This window comes from Paramacrobiotus metropolitanus, unplaced genomic scaffold (genome assembly GCF_019649055.1).
Source record: "Paramacrobiotus metropolitanus isolate TYO unplaced genomic scaffold, Prichtersi_v1.0 Parri_scaffold0000103, whole genome shotgun sequence".
Lineage (NCBI taxonomy): Eukaryota > Metazoa > Tardigrada > Eutardigrada > Parachela > Macrobiotidae > Paramacrobiotus > Paramacrobiotus metropolitanus.
In genome coordinates this window covers 160,215-176,983 of record NW_026570323.1, presented here as the reverse complement: position 1 = coordinate 176,983, position 16,769 = coordinate 160,215, and the positions used below count along the sequence as shown (strand labels likewise).

At 44.7% G+C, this 16,769-nt stretch overlaps 1 protein-coding gene across 1 annotated transcript; it reads right to left on the bottom strand.

Annotated features, from left to right (window-relative positions):
- Nucleotides 1-11,774: 11,774 nt before the first annotated feature.
- Nucleotides 11,775-16,738, bottom strand: LOC129597358 (uncharacterized). Its single transcript, XM_055494844.1, has 6 exons — nt 16,363-16,738; nt 15,905-16,105; nt 14,163-14,431; nt 13,587-13,705; nt 13,059-13,217; nt 11,775-12,249 (listed from the first exon to the last, which is right to left on the bottom strand). Exons 2-6 carry the CDS (start codon nt 16,075-16,077, stop codon nt 12,142-12,144), a joined length of 828 nt encoding a protein of 275 aa, XP_055350819.1. The 5' UTR covers nt 16,078-16,105; nt 16,363-16,738; the 3' UTR covers nt 11,775-12,141.
- Between the last annotated feature and the right edge of the window lie 31 nt (nt 16,739-16,769).

Here is a 16,769-nt window from a genome sequence, read left to right as displayed (position 1 = left end):
GAAGAGGGTATCGTTTCATTAATAACGAAGGGGAGAATCAGTAATAAACGACTGCCCTCACATAGACCACTGAGCACGAACGCTGCGTAGACCGGACAGGCTGCCCGGTGGCTTTCTGCCAGCCACGCAGCGCCGGCTCCTCCAACACGTTCCACACCGTGCACACCAGCGCGCAGCTTCGTCTGCGTCACCGTGTCCAAGTGCCAGAACCCCTCCCGCCACAATTCCGTTAAAAGCGGCGTGTCGCTGGTAATCGGGACCCCATCGGACACCGCAGACAGCCGGATCAGCTCCCACTGGAAACGGGCGAGCGACAGCTGCAAATCATTTCACACCGAAAACTTTTGCGTTTACCAAATCACGCAAGCTTCTGGGATCGTAAATTCCAGAAGCTTCCAAACCCGGCTGGAAAATGTACACCAGACGACCGTCCACGAGCTACCTGAAACACGTAGTTTCCGAACAACTTTTATTTCTTAGAAGGAGTCATGGCAGCTGAGTGTGCGAATCCGCATAAAACTGCCATAAACAAATGGAAAAATAAGGAGATTACAGCTGAAGTAACTGCTGCGGCTAAGAGAAAGTCAACCAAACGGCGAGTGCTGACGCTGTGCCTACTAAATGAATGGAGCGCGAGTGGCAGCGGCTGCATTGATGAGAGGAATCGTCAAAGGAAGTGCGGAATAAAAGGTCACCATACGAAATCATGGCAGAATTGACGAGAGGTCACGAAAGCACTTTTAGTGAACGAGCAGGTGTACGAAGTTCAGACGGTCAACAGCGAAAACGCTTTAGCGAGGGACAAATGTGTGTCACACCAAAAGTTAAGTCCGAAAAATGAACTGAAGGAACGGAAGATGTACAAACTGACGTATGTGACCGGCAAAAGTGTCCCCCCTGTCCCCCCGGACATTTTTGCCGTGTCCCCCCTGCCACCATATCCAAAACCGTAACCCTTTGGCCAGAATGGTGACATGGGGGACCTACAACGGAAAGCTGATTTTCAGGTCAATCGGTGACCTTTGAAAAGCTGCCACCAGCGTTACCACAGCGTTACCAGTTTAAAACAACTGAAAGACACTAGTTACCGTAGGAATATTATTGCCATAAAAAACTTCCAGGTTTCCTGCATGGGGGACATCATTGCCGGAACAAAATTATTGGTGTCCGGCATGGGGGACATTATTGTCGGAATGAAATTCCTGTCCGGCATGGGGGACATTATTGCCGGAACAAAATTACTGGTGTCCGGCATGGGGGACATTATTGCCGGAATGAAATTACTGGTGTCCGGCATGGGGGACATTATTTCCGGAACAAAATTACTGGTGTCCGGCATGGGGGACATTATTGCCGGAATGAAATTACTGGTGTCCGGCATGGGGGACATTATTTCCGGAACAAAATTACTGGTGTCCGGCATGGGGGACATTATTGCCGGAATGAAATTTCTGGTGTCCGGCATGGGGGACATTATTGCCGGAACAAAATTACTGGTGTCCGGCATGGGGGACATTATTGCCGGAATGAAATTACTGGTGTCCAGCATGGGGGACATTATTTCCGGAATGAAATTACTGGTGTCCGGCATGAGGGCCTTATTGGCAAAGTTTGACGTCAGGTAGCTGGCAGAAGATTTTCTCATTCATTAATAAGTAGAAATGGGAGAGGAAAATTTTACCTCTTGCCTAATAGATCATATTTGAGGTAGCGGCACTGCTGTAATTTATGAATCTTCACTTTCGAACCTAAGGTTTGTGTGAAGCACTTTAGACTTCGTTGTCACAGCGAGCACTACCGCCTGGAATGCCTGATGTACTTGAATCGACACCCGAAAAAATTATTACACTGCTGCATTTTCTAAATAAACATCAATTGTAATTTGAAAACAGTGAATCTATAAGATATTGTACTAATTTAAAGGGCCCCCTGACTTTTTAAATTAGTACAATATGCAGCCAGGTTGGTGCCGTTTTTACAATAAATTACTGTAGGCCAGTCGTCAACAAATAAATAATTATTTTACTTTTACTTGTTTGTCCTCCAGAGTATGTGTCCAGCACCTATTGCACTTAAAGATTTAATGCTGAGACCACGTTTCAAATTGCAGGGAGATCACAATCAGAGCAGACCCTTTAAAAATGCAACCGGACCCATCTACCGTAAAATCCTTCCTTCCACTTAAAATTTGACAAAAATTCCGTTGTCACTCTAGACCAAAAGTGATAAGACTGTCCCAACTAGGCGTGCAACGCAATACACCTGAGAACACACCATGCGCCCAACTCTTGTGTGACCTTTACAATTTGAATTTGGCACTGTCGAATAATTTTACGGTGACCTCATTTGCACGCCAAGCAGCGACGAAACATTAGAAATTTTTGTTTGTGACAAAAACTTGTTCAAAGTGTACCAGATGCCAACTCTAGCTTGTTTATCTACAGAATAAACCCCAGATGTTATGCTCCAACAAAATTTAAAATCAAGCATAACTTTTTTGGCCATAGCTTTGTGAGGCTTCTTTTCTTTGTTTTAATTCAGATATGGCGTAAAAACACGCCAAAATGGCGCGCCTTATTTCGGTTTGTTTTCCGGAAAACCGTAAGCAGCTCAAACTCACTGGATGGATTCCTATATACGGTACTGTACAATTTTATTAGCTGCTGAAACCAGTGTAACGTTTCCTTAAAAAATGAAGCTGAGTTCGTATGCGTTTGCGCCAAGTAGATTTGAGCGACGGTGATTTTTGCCGGCTCAAAAACCTTGGAATCCTGTAGCGTAGTTAAGTAAAATGTTCAATTATTTTCAGATCACTTTTAACCACAGAATAAAGAGCCGAGATACATATGGTGTATGCGCGCTTTTTAAAAGACGTGCCGGGGTTCTAATCGTTATTGATTTTGCATATTAAGTTACAATTTTGTGTAGCCCGACAGGCTGTAGCAACAAATTGCAGATTCTTACTATAGCCAGAACACTGCTTTGTAGCAAAGGCAATGTTTGTTCATAAAACAATGGTGAGAAATTTACGTGATATACGATATTAACGCGATATCCACTACAGCCCTGCTCGGCCAAGTTGGGGTTGTTTTACCACAAGCCAGCCGTCAACAAATAAATAATTATTTATTTTTTACATAGTTGCCCGATGTCTCCAGCATCTTTTACACTAAAATTTTCTACACTGAGGGCGTGTTTCGAGTTCCAGTGAGGTCAAAACTAGATCTGGCATGCATAAAAATACTGCTCAACCCGAGGACAGTGCAATCCTTCCTCCCATGCGAAAAATTTTTAACCATTTATTTTAGTCTGTAGTCTAATGGTGATAAGTCTGGATTGTTTGTCATCCTAACCTCTTGTGAATCATGCCTAACATGCATGAAGTTCAATCAAGCCAGCGCGACCTTTTCAGTTGGACTGAGAGCACTGTCAAAGTGGAAGGTGGCCTTCTCTTCGAGCTCACTGTACAGTCGCGGAAAGCCGCAGGCAACGATAAGATTCTCGATAAGATTTTTTTACCACGTACTGATCGTTAGTTTCAAATGTTTCGTTCATAAAAAAACCCGAAACAGTTAAATGCAACGAAATGAAATGGCACGCATAATCTTTTTTTGCGATCTGCTTTGGTGGAATTATTTGCAGTCGTCTCGGCACTTCGGTTTCCCCACCGGTGCGCTGGATATTTATCGGTACATCAAAACTGACTAACAACACTCATGTCTGGACACCAATAATTGCATTCCGGCAAAAATGTCCCCCATGCCGGCACCAATAATTTGATTCCGGCAAAAATGTCCCCCTATGCCGGACACCAGTAATTTCATTCCGGCAATAATGTCCCCCATGCCGGACACCAATAATTGCATTCCGGCAATAATGTCCCCCATGCCGGACACCAGTAATTGCATTCCGGCAATAATGTCCCCCATGCCGGACACCAGTAATTGCATTCCGGCAATAATGTCCCCCATGCCGGACACCAGTAATTTCATTCCGGCAATAATGTCCCCATGCCGGACACCAGTAATTTCATTCCGGCAATAATGTCCCCCATGCCGGACACCAATAATTGCATTCCGGCAATAATGTCCCCCATGCCGGACCCCAGTAATTTCATTCCGGCAATAATGTCCCCCATGCCGGACACCAATAAACTGCATTCCGGCAATAATGTTCCCCATGCCGGACACCAGTAATTTCATTCCGGCAATAATGTCCCCCATGCCGGACACCAATAATTGCATTCCGTCAATAATGTCCCCCATGCCGGACACCAGTAATTTCATTCCGGCAATAATGTTCCCCATGCAGGACACCAATAATTTTGCTCCGGCAATGGTGTCCGGCATGGGTAATTTCATTCCGGCAATACCTCAGTTGTTTTAGACTGGTAACGCTGTGGTAACGCTGGTGGCAGCTTTTCAAAGGTCACCGATTGACCTGAAAATCAGCTTTCCGTTGTAGGTCCCCCATGTCACCATTCTGGCCAAAGGGTTACGGTTTTGGATATGGTGGCAGGGGGGACACGGCAAAAATGTCCGGGGGGACAGGGGGGACATTTTTGCCGGTCACAGACGTACCAAAGAGAGCGGAAAAACTAAATGTAAAGGTCAAGACTGAAAGCACTTTAGCGAAGGGGCAAATGCAAGAAACAGTAAAGGTCATGTCTGCAAAACACACTGAAGGGGCTGAAGACGTTTGAGCTCTTCAACGAAGAGTCTCGACGATATCTGAACCGTTGCTGAATCCAACGATAGCGCTCCTTCGCCAATCGTCCGTGGGTCCTTTCCGGCAATTCCTTCCTTCAACTGGGCAAGCAGTCTTCAGAGAATAACTTTTGAGCCAGCTAAGCGATATTACCATTTCAGCGTGGACCTTGTTAAGGTTAACGCGTACAACAGATAACGGAAATCTGCCCACCAAACGAGCAGTTATGTATTATGCAACCTACGTACGGAAGACGAAACGCTGAAATACCTGTCATGCTCTTGCTAGACTGAATGAATGCGCGGCAAGTGCCGCTGACATTCTTACAACGCCACTATGCGCGCTCGTGCTGAGAATATACCTTCTTTTATTGATTTAGTTAGCAGGAAGAAGTATAAACATCACATTCCGAAACATTACAAAACAAAATAAACAGCATTAAGACCGTCCGAACGTGGAACAGTCGACGTTATCGACAGCGCATTTCCTCTCTGTATTTCAATGCTAAGACGCTGTAGCAAAAACTCGTAAGAGCGTGCTTCTCCACTAGCATCCTTTAACCGCCTCCCCAGTTCGCGTAAGAACTTCAGACAGGCTGGGCCGGTGACACCGGAAGTCTCAAAAGCTAAAGGTTCAAAGTCGTACTCATTGGCTAGGTAGTCGTACTTCCGGCGCTTTTCTTCTTCCGCTTTCCTTGCTGCTTCTCCGGCTTTGGTACTGCTACTGATGACATTAGATAAGGCAAACGAGTCCACGCATGTGACATCCCAAGCAAGCCGTCGTCCGTTTCTCCAAGGCAGCTGTGATACACCATCCGGCCGCCGTTCATCGACGTCACTGGTCCCTCGCGGTTCAAGTACAGCCGGTATATTGGCGGTGACTAAGCTTCTTCGGATCACTTCATTCAAGGCCGAATGCCGTATGAAACGGCCTGCGCTCTTTTTACATGACAGTCCATGATGACCATATTTGTCCACGGGTAAGCGACAGTCAGTGCACTGAAGGACTGCAGAGGGGCGCACCGATCCGTAGTCCGACCGCTACACGGAAGCTCTCATCCGACATCAATGTTCCAAGAGAAGGCGTAGGTAGAGCGTTCAGCCATTTCCCCGATTCCGGTTGAGCAACTGCAAGCAAACGCGCACGGTGGGTTATTTCATTCGCAAACGTGTTCATGATAACTTCGCAAGTTTTCTTCACTAAAGCGGCGTCCCACACTTTTTGTGATCGCCGAAGATTTTCTGGTGGTAGCTCAGCACCCGATGCTGATTGCCACAACTGGTGCACCAAGTCACGACTCTCCTATCCAGAGGTGATGTCGGAAACCAAAGACGATGTGGCATAAACCGAAGCCAAATAGGCTGGAGTTGCTAGTTCTGCCACAAGTCTGATTCCCAAACCACCACATGAAACGGGGAGCGATGCTTGGGCCCAAGTGACACCGTCAATCTGAACGTTTGCTACCGACTCTAAGGCTAATCTGGCAACGCTGTCAAACTTGTCCAGCTCATCACCGCATAGCCAAGTTGGGCATGTTCGAAGTAAATAATTCATCTTGGGAACACAAATGCAGGTTCGCAGAAGGAAGTAGGCCTGGTGTGCAGGCAATATACTTAGCTTCGAGGAAAGTCTCTCCAGGTCCTGTGTCTTCTTAAGAATTGCGTCCGGGATTCCAGCCTGCAAAAGAGGAGCACCGAGCAGTGACAGTTCACTTTCGTCAGGCTGCAAAAATTCGGGGTGACATTTGCTAAATGTCTGTCGTACGATTTCGCGTTCTTTTAATGTTCCCCCAAATACAAAAAATTCACATTTTTCGAGATTCAACTGCAGGCCGTAATCTTTTGCAACAGCAATGATTGTATTGACATCGTTCAATACAACGGCTAGACTGCCACCTATCACACCATCATCCAAATACCAGGCGTTGAAAGGTGATATTAAAGACAGTATTAGTGATAATATGAGCAGGCAAAATAATAACGGGCCTAAAGGGTCACCTTGTTGCACGCCTGCTTGGGACAGTATATCCCACTCCCCGAAAACTAGATTGCTGGGATCGCGGTAGCACTGGTCGATGAAACGAACGTATTCTGGGAGCTGTGACTGGACACACTGCAACATTTTATCGCGATAAATCGTATTGAAGGCATTTCGAAAATCAAATTTCACGAGGACTTGCACATCGTCTGAAGGAGTAGAGATAAACTGTCTTGCTGCATGTACCACTGCTTCACAACCGCCGGGGGTACCAAAACCTAGCTGATTCGGCCTTAGCTTTTCTCCCATCTGCTGTTGTACACGCTTCACTACGATTTTGGCTACAACTCGACGTAAAACACTACCAGCTGCTATCGGCCTAATACCTCCCCCTTTTTTATTTAGAGCTGTTAAATTGGCTCCGTAAAGTACTGGTAAAATCTCCTTGGGAACCTGACCGGAAAGCATAAGGTCCGCTAGTAGTGCTAGCTTCTCACACAGTTGGGCGGAACTATCGCTTTTAATATCACTGATCATGTCTTTGAAATGCTGTGGCCGAAACCCGTCAAGACCACCAGCGGAATCGTGTGGAAATCTCATAACCGCTTCGAAAATCTCTTTCTGTGTAACCCGGCTAACTGGTTCGGCCTGAGCTGAAGGCAATGGAGGGTAGCAAGCATCTGGGTCGGCACCCGGATGTTTGTTCTGTAATTCTGCGAAAGTAGCTGCTGTGCGTGGTGCCAAGGCGTCTTCGGAACAAAGAACGCGAACAGCACCCGATACATCGCCATTTTGGATTTTTCCCTGCACAAATTTTTGCAAGTCAAAAGGCTTTAGTGGCTGAACTGTAGCTAAGGGGATATCCTTTACACCCGACTCATAATTAGCGATGTTGGACTTAATTAATGTAGCAAGGGATTCAGTGCGGTCATTCTTGGTTCTTCCCGGCAAACGAAAAGCAAAATATGCAAAACTAAGCAAAGCTTCCCATGATTGTACTGAATTTTCCGTGACACATCGAGAGATTATGCGTGTGACAGCTGAGGCAACTGCTCTGCGAGCGCCTTTAGGTATCCGTTTGACTAATCTACAGTTCTTTTTCAAAAACTTCACCTGGTTCAGAAGACTGGAGCTAGAGACCGTGATCGAGGCTTCCCCAGGGACAGGCTGGTCCAGACCGCGCTGTCGACGTAACAGATTCTCCTTACACTTGTTGCTCCCACTGTGGTTGGTGAAGGCGCTCTTGGTAGTGCAAACAAATCCGCAAATTTGGCAGGGAAAACTGGATTTGGTGGATGGCGCAGCTCCACCAGAAGATACATCCATTATAATTAAAAATTAAGCTATTCACCACTTGCCTGTACAGTGTACCTTAAGTGTACATGGGTATCACGACAACTTTATGACCTTCATTTTGCTGACCGACTACATGGGTATCACGACAACTTTATGACCTTCATTTTGCTGACCGACTTGTTGCTGACTACAACTTGCTGACCAACGAATCGTTGCAAAGCAGTCAATGGCAGAGTTACCTGCTGTATACGGTATGAAGTGGTGGATTTGGTGACGCAGGTGACGGTTTATAAAAGGCCAAAGATTGACGTAAAAAGCAGCATTCCCGTATAGGTATAGATTGACGTAAAAAACAGTATACCCCCGGACACCACAATTTGCTTTATCTTGAACACAGAAGACCTTCGCTACGCTTCGGTCGATCAACGTGTATTGCATGTATAAAGTTGCTTTAAATTTTCAGAAAAGAACGAAAAGCGTAGAAGAAAACAGCGTGCTGTGATACAGCGCAGCTAGAAGTTTAGAACAGGACGTAAAGCTGATTACAAAAAAACGGCTCTACCGAGAACCAAGGACATTCGAGACACAGCAACAAACAGCACATCGCCAGGCGACAAGCGGAGGCATGCGTACCTCATCCGCTCATATAGTTATAGCAGAAAGACTAGGGGCCAGGGCCCGAGAGTACAGTATGGCTATACCATGCCGTACTAAACAGCAAAATTATCAGGTTTTATGATTTAGCAGCCCCATGATTCACAGCAGCATTGCATGGCAGGTGTGGAAAAGTAGACCCGGTTCCATAGAAAATTAGCTTTTTGCAGCGCCCTGGAATGTGGTTCGCCGGTTTTTGCATCACATGATACGATATTCGGCTTGTGAACGATCCGGGTCTAAACTCGTACGAATGCAATACGTAAGATTTTCAGCATGGGCTTCAATTGGAAAATTCACTATTAGCTGAATACATCTGGTTATGGTGTGGCCAAAATATACAGGTAGGTTTGTCATAGCTCTCTACCTGTAGGAAGATTTCACGGTACTTCGATCTTCGTTCTTCATTGGATAATGAATTCTCATTTTCTTTAAATTTCGTTTCCGCAGTTGTCAGGAAGAGCACGTTATTACGAAGCTCCGCGGTACATGTTGTGGTCCGTTGTCCAGAACAAGAACCGTGTTTAGCCCATTGCTTGCTCCACATCATCGGACTGCCATACTCAGTCTTTTGCACTACGGTAACAGTGTGGACATCCTGGGCGACGACGGGATGATGCGGTGTGGACGCGTGGTGGACGTGGCCGACAGCGGCCTCGTCGTCGATCTGCTGTACCCCAACCGACGACGTGAATGCGTTCCATTCGACCGGCTCTTCCTACCTAGCGTGGCGAGCGAAGCCGATCCACACCGCGCTTACAGTAAAGATTTCGCAGCATTTCCTGTGGAAGTGCTGGTGCCAGAATCGCCAACGGGCCCGCTGATTTGGCTGCGTGGTGAAGCGGCCGCTTTAGGACGCATTTGGCCGATGACACTGTACGGAGGCACTGTCGTCCATTGGCGACGCAAGGACAAGGGAGTGCGCTGCACGGACATCCTCCCCGTTGAACGCATCCGTTGGCCGCTGAGGAGGCCACTGGACCGACACCGTTACATTCGTCCCGGGACCTTCGTCAAGGGTACTGTGCCGGTGGACGTTGAATTAAGTTCCCTGTCGGCTGAAGAAGCAGAGGAGCTCATCAAGCGGTTGAATGACGGCGAATGGCGTGGCCTGTCCTTGCCGTACAAAGTTGACGTGGTGGAGTTGCGGGACGGCAGGTGTTCTCGCACTTGGACACGGTGACGCAGATGAAGGTGCGCACGGTGTGCGCAGCGTGGAATCGCATGATCGACACGCCGGCGCTGCGTGGATGTGTCGTGATCGGCGACCATATGTCCGCCAAGTGGCGACATAGTCGCTTCCTGTGCATGGCGACCGTGTACAAGCGCCTGCAGCCGGGCACGAAGCATCTCGTGATGGATCCCTACAGCAACTGCCCGATGACGACCGTCGACCTGCTGCTGCTGAGCGATATGCTCGGTTATGTGGCTCGCCATCGCATTGGCATCCGGCTGCAATGTGTACATCTGCGTCGTTGCACGCTGGAACTGCAGATTAGCAACGCCGCCGGTATTGCCAATACGGAATGTGGGATGCATCAGCGGCATCTGGCAGCAGCCACGACGTTAGGGAAGCACGATTCCTATCCGCTGGAGAAATTCGTTGCCCTGTGCGACCGTCTGCCATGTAACGCCCGTCCAGTTGGTCAACTGCGCTGTCGAGTTGTTCTGTTGCTGTTTTTATTGCAAATCGGTCGGCTGGGCAGAGAAACGCGTCGCTGTTGAGGTAGGCATCCCGACAGCGCGATTGCCGGTGGGTCGGCCGTTCCCCGTTGCGTTGTGGGATGCGTTGGATGCGCCAAATAACCCAGCATGACCTCCCACCCTCTGACGCGGGACCAATTCAGAAAGTTTGGGACGACCCCATAATCCACGACACTGCGGATCGACTGAACGGCAGCCGGGAATGACATCTCCGAGCAGGCGAGGTTGCGAGGTGTGAGTACGAAAGAAAATGGGGCATGGTTGGGAGCGCTTCCGGTTGCCTCGCTTGGCAACCTTCTTACGGACTCCATGGTAAGAATCGCCGTTGGTTTGCGTCTAGGGGCACCGGTCATTACCCCACACCGCTTCGTTTGCGGTGAATGGGCGGATGCTCGAGGCTACCATGGCCTAAGCTGCAAGAAAAGCCGAGGACGAATCACACATAAACGGAGGACACATAAATGTCTGAACGCTATTGTAAAGCGTAGCCTCGCCTCTGCTGGTTTCGAAAGCGAACTGGAACCGCAAGGTATTTTTCCGACAAACAGTAAGCGACCAGACGGTGTTACCTTGACACCATGGGAGAGAGGACGGATGTTGGCGTGGGACGCCACGTGCGTCAACACAATGGCCATATCGCACATTGTCGCGACATCCGCACGAGCGGGAGCAGCAGCAGCACAGGCCGAGCAGGGCAAGATCGAGAAATATCGCGATATCGGACAGGACTACTGGTTCCGTCGTCTGGGCTCTGAAACGCTCGGGCCGCCCGGGCCGGAAGCTGCCCGCACGATAACGGAGGTTGGACAAATGATACAACAAGAAACCGGCGAAAAACGAGCCACGGAATACCTTCGCCAGCGGATCAGCATTGAAATTCAACGAGGAAATGCGGCATCGATCATGGGGACAGCGTCAATGGGACCAAATCTAGATCAAATTTTCTTTGTAATTAGGCCGCCCCTCTCGGTCGATGCTTAATAGGTGGTTGTTTTCTAAGTTATGTACTGTAAAAGTTGTGGTGATTAAAATAGTTGTTGTTTTATGCGCTTTTTTTCTGCAAGTTTGAAGGAGATCGGTTCATAATGAGTCGTTTGGTACACGTTCTTGCATTTAAACTTTTCGGAATTTTATTTCACCCATAACTTACCCACCGGAAGTTGCACGCACAAACGGTTTTCCTACTTTTCACACCAACATATACAAAGGATTTGGCTACAGAATGCAACAAAACGATGCAAAAAAGTGTTGGGAGTGCGCAAAAGTGAAAGTTTTCGTGTATGTATTATGTACCAGAATTTGGCACCATGTACCGGTTATTTCCCTTAACGGGTAATAACGGCAGAACAAGATGATTATTGACTGCCAAACGCAGTACAGTACTTGTATTAGAATCCAGGGCTTCTGGCATAACTGTTTCAATCCTTTACACGACATCGTTTTCTCCGCTTTTTATTTTCTCGTTTGTACAAAACTTTCGCCGTACACACACCACACCAGTGAAAATTCTTCCGGATAAAACTTGAACACGAATCTTGGTCGGCAGTACACCCATGCAAGGCACAACGCAGTCCACCCGCAAAAACACAGAAAACACGTGAAATAAGTCTGTCCAAGGCCGCATACAGTAAAAACCCACTGATAACTGTATAAAAATCTGCAGGTTGAAATAAAAATTTCTTTCAACCAACCAGCGACTGGTGTGAAAAAGGAAAGACGGGGTCCATCATCCAGCGCGAATTAACAAACAATCGTCCAGGCGAAACATGCAGTGGTCACTATTCAATAATAATCGCCGATTCGTCAGTCTTCGGGGTAGACCTGCTGGTGGAAGGGCCGCATGCGATAGCAGCCGCTGCGCGCATCCGGCCGGCCGGCTTCGAAGTACGCCTCCAACACGGGGTGCACGATCTGCACAGCAATACAAATCGCTTAAATGTCTAGTGAAGTAAATTTATTTTTATCCAAATTTTGTATATTACAGTACAATGTACGGCTTAATTTATTGATGAATTTATGGCTGAATTTATTCATGTAGTATTACGAATTTCCGCATATCTTTTCCGATCTACGGGTAAATTCAGTTAAAAATCTACGGCATGTATGAATTTACGGAATTTAAGAATTATAGTATTTACTCATGAATTTACGGCAGAATATGTCAGCAATTCAGGTATGAAATTTCGGCTATATTTTTTTATAATTTACACAAGAAAATATTTAGGAATTCCCGGCTCAATTTGTTCTTGCATTTAGTGATGCATTTCCCGGCTGCATTTATTTGCGAATTCACGGATGGATTTAGTTAAAAACCTGCGATACTAAGGAATGGAAGAATCACTGACTGACGAATTTACGGCGGGATTTCTTAATCAATTTACAAAATAGGCAGGGAATTTCGACCATATTTATCTCTGAATTCGCGTGAATTTATTTAAGAGTTTCCGACTGAATTCATTCTAAAGTACACATTCCTTATAAGTTATGTCTTAGTTTTAGATTTTTCGGCACGCAAACCGGTCGCAATGCTTTTTACAGTAAATTGTTATCTAACCTGAGCAAGAATCAACTGCCAAATTGCATTCCTACCTTATCAATACAACAGCGTAAATACGAGTACACACATCGTAAAACAGCCATTGTACAGTGGCCAAATGCATTTTTATTCAGAAAATAATAATTTTTTCCCCAAATTATTTGTGGAAAACGGCGGTGCTTACCACGATGGGCGGCATGAGGGGCCGGATGACCTGTTGCGCAATGTAGTCGATCTGCGGGGTGACGCGGTCACGCGTGTCCACCAGGACGGCGTAGAAGGGCTGCTCCTGCATCTCCGGCTTCTCCCGCGCGAACAACGCCTTCGCCACCTTGCTCGGCATCTGCCCATCCACAAAATCACACATTCTACATCTTTCAGCGCCGGTTTGTCATTAATTTTTAATTATCATACTTTTTAAAATCAGTTTCGTATTTTTACTATTTTTTCTTACGGTTGTTATCAATTAAATTTCCGCTGCTCTTAATAAAACAAAATTAAATTGATTTATTACTACAGCATTCTTCTGTATTTCTAATGAATAAAAATTAGAAAATATATTTGCAATTTTTACAAAACTGATTTCAATATTTATTTTATTTAAGTGCATTTATAAATTAAATAAAATGTATTTATTACACCTGCATATTTATTTTTTTTATATTTTCAAGACTTTATTTTTAAAATTATTATTAACAGGTAAATGCCGTACCACGGGGCGGTGGTCCCAGCCGAGGATGACGCCGCGGTACTTTTGCTGCGTGTGCTCAATGACCTGTCCCACGCGGTACAGGACGTCGGGATGGCGGGGACTGCGCGGATCACGTGAACCTAAAGAACACCGTTCTGCAGTAATGCAGCGAAAATCAACGTATCACCGTACTGATGTTCAGGAATTTAATGCATTCCCGTAAGGGAGGATAATGGTAATTATGCCATTAATCCCGTGATAAACGTAGTGTGACGGCTTTAACCAAAAATAAATCCACGTCAGGGCATTCGGCATTTAAAATTTAAGAACAATAATTGGGTGGTACCCTCGGTTAATTTTAATTGACTTCAGTTAAATCAATTTAAATAATTTTTAAAATCAGGTAATGATTTTAAAACAATTTTTTGAATTTAAAATTATTATTATTATATTCTTTACTGGATTTACATTTCAAAAAGGTTTTCCAATCAACCAAATTGTAAATTAAACATTATGGCTTTCCAGCAGCTTTTAACGGAATAATTTCATTTTTAATTCCATTTTAAATTACCGGAATTAATTAACTGATTTGCGTACCGGCAAAATGTTTATTCTCGTCGTATTCCTCATCGGGATGGAAGTTTTTGTGCTCCTTGGTCTTGGGTTTGGGTGCGGTGTGCGTCGGCGCTGGTGGCGGCGGCTGGCCCGTCTCCGGCGCCGCGTCCCCTGTCGTCGGCTCCTCCTCCTCCGGATCCGGCACCAGACTGATGTAGTCGAAGAGCAGCCGTTTGGCGCACTGCACCAGCTTCTCCGGCCACCGCGACCACTCCTGCAGCTTCAGCTTCCGCTCCAACGTGGCGAACGTCCTAACACCAGTGCACGCAGTGAAATTTATGCAGTTAATCGAGAAAAGAATGTAGTGCAACGGCTTGGTGGCCCGCTAGCGGTGCTGTTGGTACAGCGCACTGGGCATTTAAAATTGTCTGTACAGTAATACGGCCAACTCCAATTAATTCTGCTTGAGCCAATTAACTTCATTCATATTATTTACATCAGTCAATTTAATTATAATTTTTAAATCGTTATTACCTAATTATTTTTGCCAATATATATTTTCAAAGGGTTTTTTTCTTAAATTAACAAAATCATTATAAAGAGACGGTTTTTAATAAGAAGCCAAGTAAAAATAAATACACAATAAAAAAACCGTTTCGAACTGCGTTGCTGGAAAAAAGGCGTTCCATCAATCAATCTGCATACAATTACTGTACTGTACTAGTACGGGAAATAATTGCTGTTTTTAAGCAATTATGCTGGTCCGCTTAGGTTTTTAGCGATTACAGTATATCATTTTCGGCTGCTTCTAATTATTTCAAAAATTATATGTAGTCCAATACACCTGCATTTTATCTTTTTCTTAGTATTAAAAATTGCAAAATTTATTTACTTCCCTAATTAATTTATAGTTATTTTTATCTTATTTAATACGTCTTCAAATTAGGTGAAATTAAATTTGTTTAATACACTTCCTTTGTTTTATTCTCGAATTATTAAAAACACCACATTTTTGGGTTTGAGATTTTTTCCATTAATAAATTTGTTTTTCAGCTTCTTAATTTTGAAAAAATACAATGCAAATTCATCGCCGAACATGTTTTGCCCTTTTTCGATAGCCGTTAAAACAACACCTGCCGGAAACGTGCACACGACGATCGGTTCATCGTACTAGATTGCATTGCCCCGGTAAATGACACAACAGACAAAAAAGCCCGAGGAAGCTCCGCAGCCGCTGGAGAAAGTGATATAAAGCAGAATTTTATAAGCGGCATTTTCGTAAGCTTTTATATTTTGATTTATGCTCACTCGTCAGTCTGCAAAAAACGGCGCGAATCTGCTCTGTCCGAGTAAATCTTATAATTTCTTTTCACAAATAAATCGTTCGCGATTTCGCTGGCAATTTCGAATCCACCGGCCGAATGCAGATTCGATTATTTCCAGCGACAAAAATCGGAGAAACGCAAACACATTTTTTAATTACGTATAAACAAATCTTTCGATAAGAAATTTTATCAAAAAATTTTTTATTAAAATTGATAATCCGCAAACACAAGAAAACCGAAAAAAAGAATTTTTCGGAATACTATATTAATTCTCGAATTACGAAAATTGCGAAATGCGCACCATCACCAATTTGTAGAACATTTTTAAGTAATTTAACCAGAATAAAAATTCCATGCCACTCTTGAATTTTTTTCGTAGTTAATTTTTGAACAAATTTAAAAATAAATTCAGCCGTAGCATTTTTTGCATTTTTTTAAACTTTAGGTTTTACGGTTTACCTCTGTAAATAATAATTCGACGCTTTAATATTGGCATAGGATGCTGAAGGATTGTCATCCACGGGGTCCGGCTTGATGAGATTCCTCCAGGAAAATCCCACCCAATATTTACTGACAAAATACTGCACCGGAACCGACAGGAAGAGGATCACGAACGGCCAATGGCGCCACATAATCACCAGAAAATAATTAATTCAGCCTCTAAAACGAAAAATCACACAAAATATATTAACCAAGCAATGATGCGCAAAATAAACATCTCAAAAAAACAAAAATAATATTTCGAAATTTTACATGCAAACAGAACCGCAATTTATGTTTAAACAGAATACAAATTAATTTATTAACAATAATCGTGAATTTAATATCCCTTTATTTTTAATGGCTTTAAATGCCTTTAATTAAACTAATAATTATTTAATTAAATTTAAATTTCCGTGGGTAGAAACCACGCTTACCAGAGAGTACCACGACGAAAAATCCAAGAAAACTCCAGAAATAAATAGAGGTAAAGATAACACGAGAAAGAATGCGGACAACGCCAGGAGAAGGTGAGATCAGGCGAATGAATAATGCATCATCCGCTGTGTTTATCCAGCAGCTGATCCAAAGTCCGCAGCCAACCTGTCAGCTCCGATAACACGACGCATGCTGCCACTGTTTCGCAAACACACCACAATCGCTACTCCATATTCCAGAAAACACCTATTCTACAGAAATTCCCATACTACAGACTGCAGAACTGTACAAAATTAAAAAGGAAAGCGAAAAGGCTGCGAAAATTAAAAAATCCTCATCAGCATTTTTTGGCCAATGAAGACAGCCCACATCAAAACACGAAAATTTCCGCAGTTTTTACGGATCA

Excerpts from the sequence above, each read along its gene's own strand:
- LOC129597358 (XM_055494844.1), bottom strand. The coding sequence starts at position 16,077 with ATGTGGCGCCATTGGCCGTTCGTGATCCTCTTCCTGTCGGTTCCGGTG. Across the intron at positions 14,432-15,904 it reads TCGAATTATTATTTACAGAG|GACGTTCGCCACGTTGGAGC; the intron begins GTAAACCGTAAA and ends CACTGGTGTTAG. Across the intron at positions 13,706-14,162 it reads CGAGAATAAACATTTTGCCG|GTTCACGTGATCCGCGCAGT; the intron begins GTACGCAAATCA and ends GGTGTTCTTTAG.